The sequence below is a fragment of the Pezoporus wallicus genome, unplaced genomic scaffold, assembly GCF_028554395.1.
Source record: "Pezoporus wallicus isolate ANWC-B61680 ecotype Strahan unplaced genomic scaffold, APGP_CSIRO_Pwel_v1 contig_2384, whole genome shotgun sequence".
In the NCBI taxonomy this organism is placed as follows: domain Eukaryota; kingdom Metazoa; phylum Chordata; class Aves; order Psittaciformes; family Psittacidae; genus Pezoporus; species Pezoporus wallicus.
In genome coordinates, this window is record NW_026640488.1 from 1,534,760 (window position 1) to 1,551,189 (window position 16,430).

Below are 16,430 nucleotides of genomic sequence, written 5' to 3' on the forward strand. Positions count from 1 at the left end.
CACATCCCGCACGGGGTAAGGGATGGATGGCATCGATGTCAGGCCACGGTATAAGGGGGGGCGGGCAGCTCCCGCTCCCACCTCAAACCACGCCCCTCCGCACACACACACAAACGCGGCCGCATCCTCAACTCGGCACCGTCCTTTCCCGAGGCTCCCCCCGCCCCCTCGGGCCCGGGACCCCCCGCCTGCTCCCCCGCCATGTGCTCGGGGCTGCCGCCGCCGGGAGGCGTGGCCAGGGAGGGGCGGAGGGGGCGTGTCCGAGGCGTGGCTCGCTCTCGCGCAGCCGCGCGCGTGCCGGCGGGCGTGTCGGCGTGGTGCCCGCGGCCCCGCCCCGCGCCCCCGCCCCCGCCCAGCCGCAGCACGGCGCGGCACGGCATGGCGGGGCTTCGCTACCCGCAGCAGAGCGGCTATTGCCGCGCGGCCGCCGCCATGAACCTCCTGCTCGGCGTCTTCCACGTCCTCCTGCCCTGCTTCCGACCCGGTGAGGCGCAGGGGCAAGGTGAGCGCACCGGAGGGAGGGAGCGGGGGGCGCCGCCGCAGCTGCCCGCCTCGGGTGTGCGAGAGCGGCCGCCGCCCCCACCGCCGTCCCTCGGGCGGCTGCCGCGGTGGCAGCCCGGGGGCACAAAGGGAGATGGGACAAGGCTCGCAGCCTCCCCCCACACCCTTCCTCCCTCCCCGGTGTCAGCCGGGCCCCGCGTCGCTGCCTGCGGGCTTCGGCCTCCCGGTCCCCTGCGAGCGCGGCCGGCCCACCCTCGGTTTCTCTCTCTGCCCCTGCAGCCATCGAGCCCATTCCCGGCGTGGTGGAGCTGTGGCAGGCCGAGGAGGGTGAGCTCCTGCTGCCCGCACAGGTGAGGGGGCGCTTGGGGGGGGCGGCGGTGATTGGGGCCGGGGTGGAGGGTGTGAAGTGGGGGCGAGACCCGGGGGGGTCAGGAGGTATTACGGGGCCCCGGGGCGAGAGGGACAGTGTGTGGGGCCGGGGGGCGGGTGTGGGGCCCCGGCGGGGGGCGATCGGGGGCGGCCTCGCCCGCTGTCACACGCCACAGCCCCGTCGCCGCCGCGGCTTCCCCCTCCCCGCGCCTTGCCGTTACCGGGCTGAGAATGACGGTGGGGTTCTGAGGCATTATTCCTCCCTTTTCCTCAGTGTGCTTCCCTTTCCTGCCCCCGTTTTCTCTGCCCCCTTTCTTTAATGAATGCAGTAGTGCACGGTAAATACTAGATGTTCGGACAAGGAATACCGGGTATTTTGTATTTCTGTCTCAGACCTGCTCAGGTGAAGCCATTTTTCCCCTCCCTCCCCCCCCCCCCCAAATGACACATCATTTCTGGTGCTGGCCCTCTCCTGTCGTCGCTCAGTTCTGTTTTATTTAGCTGCTGCTCTTGAGCGCTAATGAGATTTATTAAATTCTGTGCTGGTGAGAGGAGCTGAGATGGTAAAAGGCAGGGGTGGGCTGGTGAGTGAGGAGGGGTGCTGTGTGGAATGGAGGTGGTGGTCTGGAGTTGTTGGCATTTGAGGCAGTCATTTAACTTGCACTCATGGACTCTGCCATATGTTGAGCTGTGCCTTCCTAGACTTGAAGGCACCAGGCTCATAAATGGGAAGAAGCAGTCCTTGGGGACATCATCTTATGTGAGGGAGGGAAAAGAGGGTAATTTATTTCTCTTAAGCCATTATATCATTCTCTGTTTAGTGCTCAGCCGCTGATACCTATTAACACAGGGGAAAAAGAGCAGAAGTGTTATTTCTTTCCTCAGCTCGCTAACAACTGATGCTGCTTATTGGGGCCCAGCATTTTGTATTGTGGTGTTATGAAAGTGTCACCTACTATATATGCAAATGATTATATATATACATGTGTATATATATATATGTAGTTACACTGTTCAGAATTTGCCTGGTGCTGATACAGCAGTAGCTAAGGGAAGGTGCCCAGGGATGCTGAAAGAACTCGACCTTTTGCTTGTGCATTCATTACCTTGAAGACATTAAGATGCATTAGATTTAGAAGCATGTAATGCAGTCCTTTATAGTCACTTCTCATAGCGAAGCTGCAACTGACTGATGATGACGTGATGTTTACTTCCTGAGGAGATTAGGTCCACTTGGAAAACACTTTGTTCTTGAGCATCCTCATAAAAATGAACTGTGGTGTAGCTGAAGGAAAGCCAGGCACGAATGGCCCATGAACTTGGCATGATTGAGCATATGGTCCTGCCGAGTCCTTGCAGCATGAAAGGCAAAGCTGAGGCTGCTGCTCTTCTCTGTCGTTACTGTAGATGCTGTGGTTGGTATGCAGGAAAGAGAGCAGGTCTTCTGGTTTCAGCTGTTTCACTTTCAGAGTGAGGAGTGAAAATTGCTATAGGCTTATTGAAATACAAAGTGAATGTTAAAAGCCAGATGAACCATTTCCTGAGCACTGGTGGTGCATCAGCTGTTTTGCATGCTTTTCCCCTCCTAGTGTGGGGACCACAGCAGCATCTGATGCATCTGTGACTGCTCAAGCTGAAGCAGAAGGACCTGGGTTCCTCAAACACAGTTTTAAGACCAAAGCTTGATTCCAGGCCCAAGGCTGATGCCCACATTTCTGTTCCCTTGTGGGCTTGGTGTCTGTGGCTGAATTTAAAGCTGCCTTTTATAGTTGTCAGGGAGGATGAAAGGAGACCTCTCTCAGCCTGTGCAGATACGGCAAGGGACCCTTCAACATCCCTTCCATGGAGTGTTTCCATGGCATTGCTCTGTGATTGCTGGTTGTGGCTTTTTCCTGAGTGCCCAAGGAGTCGAGGGTTACCCACTCTGCCACGATCCGCTCTGGTGTCTGCAAGGTCCTGAAGGCAGTTCAGCATCGTCACCCTCCCAGGTGACTGTTCTGAGTTGGTGAGGGGCATCAGCAGAGACACTGGAGACTTGAAAAATCACTTCATCCATTAACATTTGACTGCCCTTTCCTTTTTAGAGGGGTACTTAAACTGCAAGAGGTTTATTGCTTATCTGTCTCCACTAAAGAAAAATGGTCTGCCTTACTTCTACAAGGAGGTTGTCCATATTCTCTTCCTTGCAAAACCAGACTTTCTCACTTAAACCCTCACAGAGGGTTATTGCCTGTTGTTTGTGTACCATAGCAGTGGTGATGCGATGGTGAGGATCTAGTAAGAGGAAGAGCTTCCTTGCTTTTGAGTGGATAATATTGTTTGATAGGGAATATCTGAAGGTTGCTTCATTCATGTATTTAAAGATGGGTCTCGGGGAAGACTTCGGGAATGGGAAGTGCCATGGTTTCTCGGTCTGGTTCTTCCTGTTCCCTTTTGGAGGAGGGCAGGAGGGAGTGTGGCACAGGAGGGCAAGGACTTTGCATATAGAAGTGAAAAATCTAGAGAAGGAATTGTGCATGCTTCTCTCCCAAAGTGTCTCCCTCTCGCCTGTGTGTTGCAGGTTCCAGGCAGGGATGTGCCCTGTCTGCCCAGCTGTTTTGCCCATTTCTGGTGGGTTACCAATGCTGTCTGATGGATGTTTTCCCTTTCAGTCTTGACTTTGCGCTATTATCTTATTTTCCATGCATCATCAGCTGCCTGTGACAGAGCAGTTTTGAGCATTCCTTGCTGCCTGCAGAATTTGAGGGTGAAAGTTGGACGGGTTGGTAGCCCAGTAAGCCTTCAGGTTGCTGGCGCGTGCTTTTGTTCAAGGAGCCCGTACCGAATAAAGACATCGTGTTAGGAGGCGAGGGAGGGGGAAGCAAAGCATTTTAATATTTGTACTTGCTTTCTAGGCCTCTCACAGCATTGCTTTGTCTATGTGAACTGCATGAATTTGCATGCTGCAGCGAAGCCGCCCAGGGCCCCTGTGCCTCCACCCCGGTTGGTCGTTCTACCTTCTGTTTCCTCTTGCTTCCCTTTCATTGTCTGTGCTTCTTGCATGCCCCCTCCCAGCTTCCCTCTCGCACGTGTTTGTGCTTTTCTTTTTTCTTACCCCCTTATGCTTGTGATCCTTTGAGTTTGGCTTCCTCTGAAGCCTGCAGAGCTGTCTGGGGATGGCTCACCTACTACTCTTGCTCCACAGCCGAGCCCGAAGGATGTGCGTGGGCTTGCGTGCTGGAGCTGAGGAGCAGCTGCCTGTATCTAGCATGCTGACATTCTTCCATTGGTCTGCAGCTTCCTCCAGCATTTTAATGTTTCTTCCTGGGTTCCCTTTTTGCTTTGAGACAGGCTGGGTTTCCCAGTCAGATGTGGTATCCATATTCCTTTGTGCCCAGATCCCCTTTCTCTTTGAAGGTGGTGTGAAGTGTGAGGTAGCCACCTTGCTCTCCTTCGCCTTGAACTCCATTTTATAGCAAATGTCCCTGTGGTGGGTGACTGGGTTTTTGATTTTGTTTTTCTTCCCATCGTTTGTCCTCGCTGTGGAGAAATGTAGAGCCTTGCCTGCCCTGATGGTTGGGAGATGCTTGGAAAACCAGTGGGATTTCACCACAGAAAATCTCCAGTGTGAGAGACTTGATTAGAGCAGTTGTGGTTTTTATTCAGACTCCTTATAATTTTGTGGTTTTGCTTGTTTGTTTGTAACTTGTTAATACTTACTTAAGTAAAATGCTTGGGAAAAAAGCTCCTTTGTGTAGGACTTGACACCTAAGCCCTTCACCATTAAAGGCTAAAAAAGCTCCAAAGAGGAACAGCCATGGTGGAGCACTTCAGTGCAAAACTTAAAGGCAGTTATATTTTTTTTTTTTTTTGCTGTTGGAAAGGAGAGGCAAGAGCTCAATGAAAAGCACAGTAAGGGTACAGGGCCTGCTGCCTCCACTGCCACGAGGGTATGAAAGGAGAAGCACTGTGTGGGTGATTGCTACGAGCATCTGAAGGCATGGGCAGGTGGGTTGGGTACCTGCAGAGCAGGGCATGCAGCACTTTCCTTTCAGCTTCTTTGCTTTTGAGGGAGGAACTAATTTAAAATGAAATGAAGGTTAAAGTGTAGGTCTTGATGTCATGACTGAAAATGATAGTAAGTCATCAAAGGCAACATAGACCAAACTCTTTGGTGTCAGTGCCATGCCTGTCTGCTGTGATGGGTTTTCTACCATTCCTGCACATTGCATGAAGGAGATGAGTGAGATGTTTCATTAGAGGAACGCCTTGTGTATGTTTTAGTTTGCTTGCAGATAGGAGATTACAGTGACAGACATTTCATTTTACTGTTTAGGGTGCTTGAATTTTGGAGAAGAGAAAGATGCCACAATATTTGCTGTATTATTACAGATGCTGGGCAAATACAGAGATGCTGCCTGGGTTTTCACTTTAAAGGTTCTGCTCAGTTCTGAAAGATTATTGTATTGTTTTTTCTTTTCCCATGTAGTAGCAACTAGTCTTCAGTGCAGCTCAGGGGCTAATAAGGTTAATTGTTCTGCTGATTTCGAAAGCTGATGAAGACCTTGATCTTGCTTATGTATCTGAGATATGCAGCACTGCAGTATGTCATTAACAGAGGCGCATTCCATCAGCTATGCACAAATTAAATGTACGGAGTCACTGACTTCAAAGCAGGGTTTGTCGGAAGGTACACAATTTGTGTGAAAGCCTGAGACAGACTTGGGTGAGAATTGGGTTCCTCTTTGGGCTGTTAAAGGGCTCCTTCAGCCTCCCAGCTGAGCTTCTGGATGGTGCTGATAGGACGTGGGGGTGGTTGGCCATGCAGATTATGCAGAAGCTGTCAGCCCAGGCTCTCAACACTTGTGTGACATGAGAGGGACACTTTCAGGGGCATTCTAGCACAAAGATAAGCACCTGCCCATATTCAGGATGAAGTTTGGAGGAAGCAGATTTTTTTTTTTCCTGTCATGGATAGGCTGCTGGGACCTGCATTTTAGCTTCAGAGCTGCTCCCTTTCTCCCATCCCCCTGTTACTACTTGTCTGGTCCTATGGTAGTTTAAGAAAGCTTGCCTTGTTAAATCCTAGTGTAAGTATACGTGTAGCCTGTGGCATATAGAGGAGAGAAGACATGGAACTCTGTGCATGCTTAAGAGTAGAGGGTAATTTTTCTTTCTGTAATTACTTTTTTTCTTGCACAGTTGATCTTCTATGCTGTGGCTGCATTATAGACTGGGGAGGATTTTGTCATTGTTGCTTGAGATAAAGCAAAAAGGAGAAGTGGCAAGATAGCTAGTGTTAAGGGTGAGCACCGTATAATGACAGAGACACAGGTTTCTGATACCTGGCAGATGTTAAGCCTTTTAAAGGAGGAGTTAAGCCATTTAAAATGAGGATAGCTCGCCAGCTTGTTGTGGCAGAGAAGCTGTTTCTGGAGGGTGTGGATGAGGAGTTTTCTAATTCTGCTTGGTATGTACTGAGGTTCTGAAGTTCAAAAGGAGCCTTGAGAAGTTAGGTTTATATTGTGCTGTACTTGTAGGGTCTAACAGTAAGGCTTGGCTGGATTGTTGGAGGAGATGGCTGGGTGATCGTGAGGGGCAGGAGCTAGGACCTCTAGGTAAGCAGATCTGTGCTAAAGGCCCATGTGATGTTGCAGATCCTGGGCAATTACTATGGTGTCTCCAAACACTCTTTAAGGGCATGCATACAGAAAGATTGTCAAATCCTCAGATTAATTTGTCAGTCTAGTTCAGATTAGGTTATACTATGGTGAAGGCTTTGCTGCTGCTGTTGGATGAGCTGCTTGTGGCAAAAGGATCGATGTTTAGATGCATCTGGTAGCTTTCGGCAAGAGCTGTAATAATACTAGCCATATTGTCATTATTCTAGCTATAGTGTGAATTATTAATATTATTGTTAGTAACCATATTTGCTGCCTTAGTATGGTTGCAGTCCCTGTCCCCCCCGCACAAGGCTCAAGTGTTCAGAAATCCTGTCTGCCCTGTTGAGTACACGAGTAGGGCTGCCTGGTCTGCTTAAGCATCTGAAGCCTGCAGAAAGATGTTCAGTTCAGTGTTTGTGCAGGTGATTTCTCTTTTCTGTTTCCAGTATGTAGTGCTAATAGGAGCTAGAGTCAAAGCTGGTGACTTGGGGCCTGTTCCGTGATGCACTTACGTGGGAAACGTGTAGGAGGGCTGGTGGAAGGTGCATTCATTTAATTTTAAAAGTCTTTTTCCCCACTGCTCTCCACAGTTTTTCATTGCTATGATCTGTAGCTTATGTCTTGTGAAACCAGAAGCAGTAGCTGGGAAAACTTACCAGCTGTTCCTGGCAGGATAACTGTGACCTCTTCCTGAAAAATGTTAATCTCCCTAAAGTTGTCCCTGGTTTCATCAGTGCTGGTTGGGTGGCTGTAACGTGCTCCATTTTGAGTTGTACCTAAAGCTTTCCTGGAGATCTTGGCTGGTTCAGAGCAGCTACCTGCTTGTTTTAAATGGTTTTCCTGCTGGGAGCTCATTGAACCAACGCTTGAGTTCATTTCTGTAGACAGCTCAAAGAGGTTAGTTGTGAACTGCAAGCTGGCACAGTGTGTTAACTGCATGTCTCAAAAATTGCTCTGGTCCAGCTACTGAGCTAAGCTGTTGTGTTTAGAGCTTCTGCACTCTCTCGTTTCTTTATGTGCTGCTGATCACTGAGGAGATCTGGGTTTGGGATCTTGTGGTTCCTGTTTGAACATGGTACCTTGCCATTGCTTTTGGCATTACCACATGATCTGAGTTTCATTCTGCATCCTATTTTCTCAGGTGCTCACTAATGAAATTTACTGATGGGGGTAAGTAATTTGAAGGTGGAGGAAATAGTCTTCCTGTAGTTTGAGGACAACTGTTTGGTTTAGATTGAAATTGTATGGGTGAGCAGAGTTTTGTATAGATGTATAAGTGGAAAAATAAGTATTCAGTGAACACTTGGGGAAAAAATAATGGATCAGTCATGTTAGGTCACCATTTGTCTTGGTGAAATGAGCTGAAACCTCAAATGGGATGGCCAGCACCTACCTTACTCGAATCATGAAGGAATCTCTGTAGGAATTCGAGATTTCAGAGTTTGTTTTGCAAGCAAGTCACATGAGAGTCCATCTTCAGTGGAGTTAAAAATGGTGTATACATACAGTGTACTTTGTTGCAGTTCTGAGATTCTTACATAGTATTTTCTCTGTTTGTCAGGCTGATTTGGAGGAGGATGTGGAAGAGCATCCACAAGAGCAAAGGTAAGCAAAACTCAAATGAAAACAAAGAGTTGTGAAACTGTTTTTTTTTTCTTTAGGAAATACTGAAGTGTAATTGGACAAACTAATAAAATTATTTTTTTATTATATTTATATTTATTATATTTTTTCTGCTGCATATTAAATGGATTTTCATTACTTGTAGCTCGCTGTTTTCTCAACTAATGTTGATACTAATCTCTTAGCAATACTAGCAAATAGTGCGCAACATATGAAAGACTGGTATGTTCTCTTGCATCTCTTCTTATTCTAAGGTGCATTTGCTTTTACACATTAAAAAAACCCTGTGTTTATTAATTCTGCTCTATTGTATATTTTGTAATGAATTTATTTAAACAAGAGGACAATTTTCCTTTCCAAAATCTGCGAACATAAGTAGTCTTGGAGTCGTAATTTGTACCAAGGCAGGGAGAGGTGCAAGGAAGGTTTAAAGCCAAATGCTTACTAGTGTCTTGCTGTGGAACAATAAATATTCTGCCTTATTCCTTGAAATCAGATAAAAAATAAAGCTCTTAAGAACCACAGCCTCAACTCTGCTGTTTCTGATAATATCAGGCCTCCACTGTTTTGAAGGGTTGGGTAAATAGCATCACAGATTATTTTTTTAAATACACATTTTGTTTCCTCTGAGTGACCAGATTAAAATGCTTGGACATCTACCAGTGAAACACTTCCTTCCTTTGGTATGTGTTAATGTGGGTACAGCTTTCAGTGCCATGCCAGGCAGAAAGATCACAAGACTTAAAATAAACACGTGTAACACCACTGTGCTCTGGTGGCTGCATTTAGCCAGAAATGCTTTTCTCATTTATCTCCATGCCCTTAGCTTGGCTTTGAGAGCCAATAGATCTGATAAAACACAAGCCTTGTTGGGAGCTGGCAGAAGGGGTAAACCTGGGGGTGGGAAGTGGATGGTTATGGTGAGTGTGGTCTGTCCTGAAGCACTGTAACACTTTCCTCTCCCTCTTTCTGCCCCATTGGGAGCCTTCTTGTCTGAACCCGGCATCACATTAGGGCTCCTGTGCCTCATCACCATGGGAATGACAAAAGTGGTATCAAAACAGGATGGGATGCTTACTGATGCCTCTGACAGCTGGAGCTGATGGCTTGTTCTTTTCCTCCTCCTGTTGCAAAAAGAAGGATAAACCATTGAGAGCTTGCATTTCCCCTGATTTTCATCTGGGGACTAGAATGGGTTTTAATGTTACATTTTCACTGCATGCTCTTTATTGAGAGGTAGTGAGAAGACAGCGGTCTCAAATGCTGTGCTTAAAGTGGTTTCTGAGATTTTTCATTAGTAGGCAGAGATGTAGCTTAGGGAAAAAAATACCTACCTGCCTGTTTTTCTCTGGAAGTGAATGGAGTAACGGGCTACTATAGCAATAATAAAAATATTGTTGAAAGATAAACTATTTATGAGACTCAGGAAATAGGAAAAAGTGGTTTGACTCTTTTCTTGTCATTCAGGTGCTTAAAGGTTTTTCTAGTAATTATTTCCAAAAATGAACTTGTTTTGTATAAGTGAAGCTTATGAGGTTCACTTGTATGAATGGAAACATCCTTCTATTGTCATACTGAAATGCTTCAGGAAACTTGCCTAAACAGACACTAGGTTTTGCGCATCTCTTAAACTGTTCTGGTTTGCTGCCATATATAAACACCAATCTGTGTGTGCTCTGTATACTGAAGGAACGTTGTAGTGTAGACTTTATAAAGAAGACCTAGCAAAGGTACATTAAAAAGACTAGACTTTCTTAGTTTGTTTCCAGATTAACTTTCATTCCCTTATCTTATATTACTATATGGTGAAATCATGGGGATTTCCTTTTCCTGTAGCAGCAAAACCTGAAAGCTTGCAGCATCTCCATCTCATTGTCTGCCAGCGTGCCCTAGGGAAATCAGCTAAAGCTGCTGAAATTTGGTTTGAAGCCTATAGAAGCAAAGCACCTTAAAGTAGCACTGTGAAAAGAAGTTAATGGAGATAGAGAAAACAGATTTTTTTTTTTTTTCCCAGGCCTGAAGAAAGTGTAGTTTGGCATCTTAGGGCATAGAGGAGAAAGTCTTCTCCCAAAACATTGTTTTATTCTGTTTTTAATTCTAGGTTAATGGGCTCCCTTGGGAGCTTGCTAACCTACTTTAAACAAACAAAAAAATAAAAGGTAATGTATTACCAGTCTGTAAACTGACTTCCTGTGCATGTGCATCACAGGAGCTTCCATTTGTGGTGGGCTTCTTGGTTTGCTATTGTTTTTGTGGCAAGTGCACAAGGGGGGAGGATGTAGTCTCACTATTTCTGCCTTAGGTTTAGCTTTAACAAATACAGAAGTTTGCATGGAGGTAAAAAGACATTGTCAAAATAGCAGTTTTTGTAAAGAGCTATTTCAGAGGTGAATGAGAAGTGGTTGATTTGGAGGGCTGTGGTCAGAAAAAGGTAATTAGCAACTCCCGATTTCCAGCCTATTCCCTGGTTGCTTGGGTGCTACCACAGATTGCTTTCTGCTATTTTATCTCTGGATCAAACTCTGAAATAAGAAATACTGAACAGTAGATATTTGAGTTGTTGGATGTACTGCTTCGGGCCACAGTCTGTGACAGAATTAGAGCCATATGTATTTGGATTAACCTATTGAAAAAAGCTTAGTTTCCTTAAAAAAAGTGTTTGTGTTTAAAAGCAGTAAAAAGGTGTCTCCAAGAACAACTGTGGCTTGGGAAGTTTTATTAGAAGAATGTCAATGTCGGGTGTTGACAGAAAGGTTGTTTTGGTTTGTTTTTTTTTGTGGGTGTTGGCTTTTTATGTGGTTGTTGTCTCCCACCCCCCTTCACACTGGTGACTGTTCACTTGCCATAGCTGGCAGTAGCAAATTTTGAGGAGTTAGGTGCCTGCTTTTTATTAGGCATTTGCTAAAGCAGCAGAACGAGTCAAATGCAGAAGTCGGGCACAGATAAAGGGACAGTACTGTCAGGTGATGTGCACAAATGGTGCTATCAAAATATTCAGCTCTCCACTTCAAGGAAGTAGACACTGGACAACCCAGAGAAAAAAAAATGTTTTAATATGTATGACACTATTAATCCTTGGATTTGAGGACTTCTGGAGAAAGGTCTTTTGAGAATCCAGTTTCCCAGCTGACTTGTTAAATAACATTTGCACTGTACTCGGCTGCTTTACTCAAGACGAGGAGCATGCATTCTTAATATGTGATGGGCATTAATAGTCCACGAGAAAGAAAAGCCATACAATGCTAAGAGTATGGTGTGTAATTGGTAAAAGGACAATTTCCAGCCCTTACCTGTGACAGTTAGGGCATACTCTGCTTTGAGTAGATAGGTATCAGCTGCTAGGAAAATGATAAATGTGATGCAGTTAGCTCAGTCACGCATTTCTGTTGAACTTTTGCCTTTGATCACTGGGAGAGCGTTTGACCCTGTGGATTGGAACTGCTTGGGGAAGTAGATGGTATCAGCTCCCAGTGGGTTCTTGCTAGGGTGGTAGTGCAGCCCCGGAGTGGCAGCTGGTGCCTGGCACTTTGACCTCTCCTGATTACCAAGTGGGATTGATTACTCCTAATCCTGTGATTTTTGCTGTGTCCCTGAAGCAGCGCTCCAGACACAGAAGAGAAATTGGAAGGTAGCAAGGGAGTAGCTTACTGGTTGCCTGAGAGACAATAAAGCAGTTAAGGTGCCTTGACTGCAGAATTACTTGGGGGTTTAGTGGATGTGTAAGAGATGTGTTTGTAACATTTGCCTCAGGAAGAATCCAGAGTGGCTGGGGAGGGTGAGCCTGCTTCAAGTGAGGTCACACCTGGCAATTTCTCACTGGCCAGAGCTTCATCTCATCTCCAGTCGAGACATGGATGAGTCTGGTGCTGTGAATGGACTGTTAAGACACTTCAGAGGGGGCCTCATCCTTCAACGAAGTCTCTGGTCTTAGTGCCATAACTCTGACAGTCCAGTTCTTTAGAAGTAATGGCAAGGGACTGGTGGTACTGGCCTATGTACCAGATAACTAGCTTGGCTGGTGGCTAAGCCAGGAAATGAAGATTGAAAAAAATAGGTTAGAATCAACTGGATTTTTTTCCTTCTGTTTTTTTGTTTTTTTTTTTTTTTTAACTGAAAGCTGACAATAAAGAAATACAAATTTTGTACCAGGAAAAAAAAATCCAAATTATAATAAAAACAATGTTTTATGTTGATTACTTTTTAAACATTTTTATTAAAGTCAAACTGAGTATCCATTGAGGAAGTGTTTTGAAATGAAGAGCTGAAAGATAGTTTTGATAGTATCAGTGAGTGCTTGAACTGTTTGAAGGTACCATCCTAAACTAACATTTTCAACCTAAGCTTGTGTTGAGTACCACAATCATTTAGATTGTCATTAAATTTACCTCCTCATTACATGAAGACTTCCTAGAATATGTGCTTGATCCTGACTTGTGATCGTGAAATTTGCTTTTATTAAGTTGTTAGTAGTTTTAATTATTTTTTTCTTTACAAAAGAAGCAGAAATCATTGTGTGTATTGAAAAAAAAAAGCTGCATTTCGTGTGGAAGAAGCTTTTTAGTTAACATTAATGCACTTGTGTATAGCAACACATCTCTACAGTATGCATGGAATGGGTGTTTTTACTGGGTTGCACCCAAACCTGCTTCGCCATTGGTTAACTTTTGTTTTTACTTGATAAGTCACTGCTGTTGTATCCTACTTACACCAAATCACCAAAGGACTACTAGTTTTAAGTTTTGCTGGGTGCCTAAAGAAATGAAATTTACTTTATATAATGTACTAGAGAAGTAAAGGAGCGGAAATGAGATGTCCACACACATACCTGTTATGCTTGGGTGAAAATCCCTACAGAAACACATTTGGGAGCACAGAGGGTAATGTGAAGCCAGAACAAAAAAACAGCTTACAGATGAAAATTGCTAGAAGGCCAATGAAGTTGGGGGGTCTCTTATAGATGAAGAAACAAACTGTTCTGTAAGGAACTGTCAGTGTTACTCTTCCTCCCCTTACGTATGCTTCCACCAGGAACAGGCAGGGTGGCAGGTTGAGCTATTGCTGCTTTAATCTTTTATCTCTGTTTTATATGTTGTAATTCATTCCCTGATGAACTTTGCCTTGCTGAACTTTGTATTAAATGCTGTTAGGGACAGCTGTCCGCTTGTGTGTGTTGCTTCTTCCAAAATAGCATTCCTTTTGCAGCATTGTGTTGTGTTGATACGGGTTGTAAAAAAAACTGTTTAGTTCTGTTGTTTGTGGTGGTCTTTTTTTTTTGCTGGGACAAGGTATGACAGCTAGCAAATGAGTCAAGCTATCCAGTTATTTATTTGTCCTTAAGTTGCTTTCAGTCACTTCTGAAATGAGAGGAGGGGCCTAGGCCAGCTCTACTGTGTTTCACACCAGACGGAGGAGCTAATGCTATGTATGGCCTTCTAAGATCTGGAGTTAATAGCAAATCATAGAATGGTTGGAAAGGACCTTAGGATCATCTGCTTCCACCACCCCTGCCATGGGCAGTGAAGCCTCACAGTAGCAGAGGTTGCTCCAAGCCCCATCCAGCCTGGCCTTGAACACTGCCAGGGGTGGAGCATTCACAACTTCTTTGGGCAGCCCATTCCAGTGCCTCACCACCCTCACAGTAAAGGCCTCCTCCTGTATATCTAACCTGAACTTCCAGTGTTTAAACCTATTATCCCTTGTCCTGTCACTACAGTACCTAAATGGGACAGCCCTGCTGTGTCTTGCAAAGAGCTGACCTGCTTCTGTCCTGGGCATAAGTCCTACTTGACATTAACTGAAATACTTTAAAGGTGATGCATGGCCAGATTGTTACTGATACCCTGTTGCAATCCCACTTGTCAAAATCTTGCCTGCTTTCACTGAAGAAGCCCTGATGGTATGTATGCATCTCTCTTGCTGTTGTATGCCCTCTTGGGTTGGAAGAAGCCCATGGTCAGCCTGTTGACTGTTGGATCTGTACATTGGCTTGTATACTGACCTAAAAAGGACTTTGTCATCTATGGGTGACAACCTGGCTTTGAGAAATGAAAGCAATCTTGGTGTGGTCATTGAGAATTGGCACTTGTGCTTTCATATGGCTCACACTGCCTCAGAAAGCCACACTGGCTGTCTTTACACCGGTTTCTATACTGGTACAAATAGTAGCAGTGACAGTCTCCTCCCAGCTGGGGCTATGAGGTTGTTGATTGTGCAAGGGTTAGTGTATGCGAAGAAGCTGTATGTGTGAATATGTGTTACTGAAGTAAACTATCTCACATAACCTGGTTTAAATGGACAAATAAACTGCTTTACATTTTGGTGTCCTGTATCTTTCTCTTATTCTGTCAATTTCTTCACTTTCTTTTCCCACTTTCCGGTTGCATGGTGGTACTCGTGCCAAGGCTGCCTCTGCTCCCTTATCTGCTGCAGTGCAGGAGAAGCTGCAGAGGAGCCCAGCCAGATCTGCTGCTCTGCTCACTGTTGGTGAGATAGACGAGCAGATTAGTCTCCAAAAGTGTGGGGCTGAGAGGGAGAACATCCTGTTGGAAGTGATGCCTTATTGGATCAATAGCTGTTGGGTAGGAGAAGGGAAAGGCATTTGCATCTGTGTGATGGATAGCCTTGGAGGCTCCTCCTGTATGTAGCTTATGCTTTGGGGCAAAGTCCACCCAGAATTCATGGCCTTTACGATGAGGGCAGTCCTGATCTGAGCAGGTGGGACAAAAGGGCACATGGTGTCTTATTTACCATTCTGTGTTAGTTTCAGTACTGTCTGCAAAGCTACACAGGAGCAGAGACAGGTTTCATGGTGACGCAGGCTGTGAGTATCGTCATTCAGCAAACACATGGGGACAGTCAGCTCTTGCTGCCAAGCAGCCACATGCTGTGAGTGCCCTGCAGGTCCTCTGTGTAGATGGCATTTTTCTTGTTCAACTTAACCTTCCTTGTTTGGAAAAAGAGGATGTTAGGATATGCTTGTATGCTTAGAGGAGAGCAAAAGAAGGCAAAAGCAGGTGCTGTGGCATGTTTGTCCTTGTTCTAATCCTTGTAAACTTAGTGTCCCCATAACCCATGCATACTGCTTCTATAGGTAGTTCAGAATAGGAACTCTCTTCTTATGCTTCTACTTTTACATTTTAATACACTAATAATGAATTTCAAATGCGTGTTAATCTCAGGCTAATCCCTCTGATTTGTGGGCAGTGGGCCACAAAAGATTTTGCTTTATATCTGTAATTTATTATTAATATTTTTATTTCCTTAATAGCTGCTTCTTAGTTACCCTTAAAAGAACTTAATTTGCCATAATTTTAATATTATGCAGTCAAATGATAGTTATCTGGAATAATAGACTGATGTCAGCAATCTGAAAATTGACGCCCTGGTTTTTCTGTTGCTGCATATTGGCAACAGAAATAGTTCGTGACAAAATAAAAAATAAAAAGCCAAAACCAAACAAACAAAAACACCTACCCTCAACCCCAAACCAAACCCAAAACAACAGCTTGTTCCCTTTCAGGAATTTGCACAGTCCACTCCTGAATCAACCCAACCTTGTGTTTTATAAGCTGGGTGTAAAGTTCTCTGAAGTCTATCTGATGCAGTGTGATAGAGTGTTTTAGGCAATGCTGTTACCTACCTTTTATCTTCCTGGAGACTCAAAGGTAAAGCAAACCTGGCTTATGCTGGTTCATGTATTTTTGTTTGACAGGGAAAGCTGCACTCCCACCCTGGCAGTGGCTCTGGGTGGATGACTTGTAGGCATGTAGGTGAAGAAGCCCTTTCAGTAACTTTGGTGTTTGCCATAGTAGCGTAAGTAAAAACATTGGCAGGAAATCAAAGCAAATAGCTCATATGTGCCACTTTCAGTTCAGTCTTGTTATAAATTCAAGCCTAAGTTTAAAAAGCCCATCTTAGTTACATTGGCTTAAACACTTTTTATCTGCTTTCTTGAGTAGCTGCTTTGGGAAAAGATTTTCGCTTTGTGGTGGTTACTGCAGAATGACCAACCTCTTCATTAGGACAGAATAGCCTTGTCTACTTCAGGGAGAGGAAAAGTTCATCAAATATTACACTTGCGTCTGACAACAGTGTGTATTAACCTTCTGCAGAGTTCTGAGTACTCACTGCAAATATTTGCTTTATATTTATAGAAGAGTTTGCTTTAATCAAATAAGCTGATTGCTTAGGAGAAACACGTGGTCACTATGAATTATTTAGGTATCTGCTTTGTCGTATCAGGGGTCCACCATTCTATGTTATGTCCAGGCTGCCACCTGAGATAAGGAACATAGA

At 45.0% G+C, this 16,430-nt stretch overlaps 1 protein-coding gene across 7 annotated transcripts in view; it reads left to right on the forward strand.

The window, feature by feature from the left end:
* Positions 1-332: 332 nt before the first annotated feature.
* Positions 333-16,430, forward strand: part of TMEM131L (transmembrane 131 like) — an 81,245-nt gene continuing 65,147 nt past the window's right edge. For all 7 annotated transcript variants that reach the window (XR_008973479.1, XM_057419074.1, XM_057419076.1 and 4 more), the window contains exons 1-3: positions 333-502; positions 781-851; positions 8,074-8,117. Coding sequence is in view for 6 of the 7 variants with exons in the window: in XM_057419074.1 (XP_057275057.1) it covers positions 379-502; positions 781-851; positions 8,074-8,117 (239 nt within the window). In the remaining variant the exon portion in view is untranslated. The remainder of the gene's footprint in view (positions 503-780; positions 852-8,073; positions 8,118-16,430) is intronic.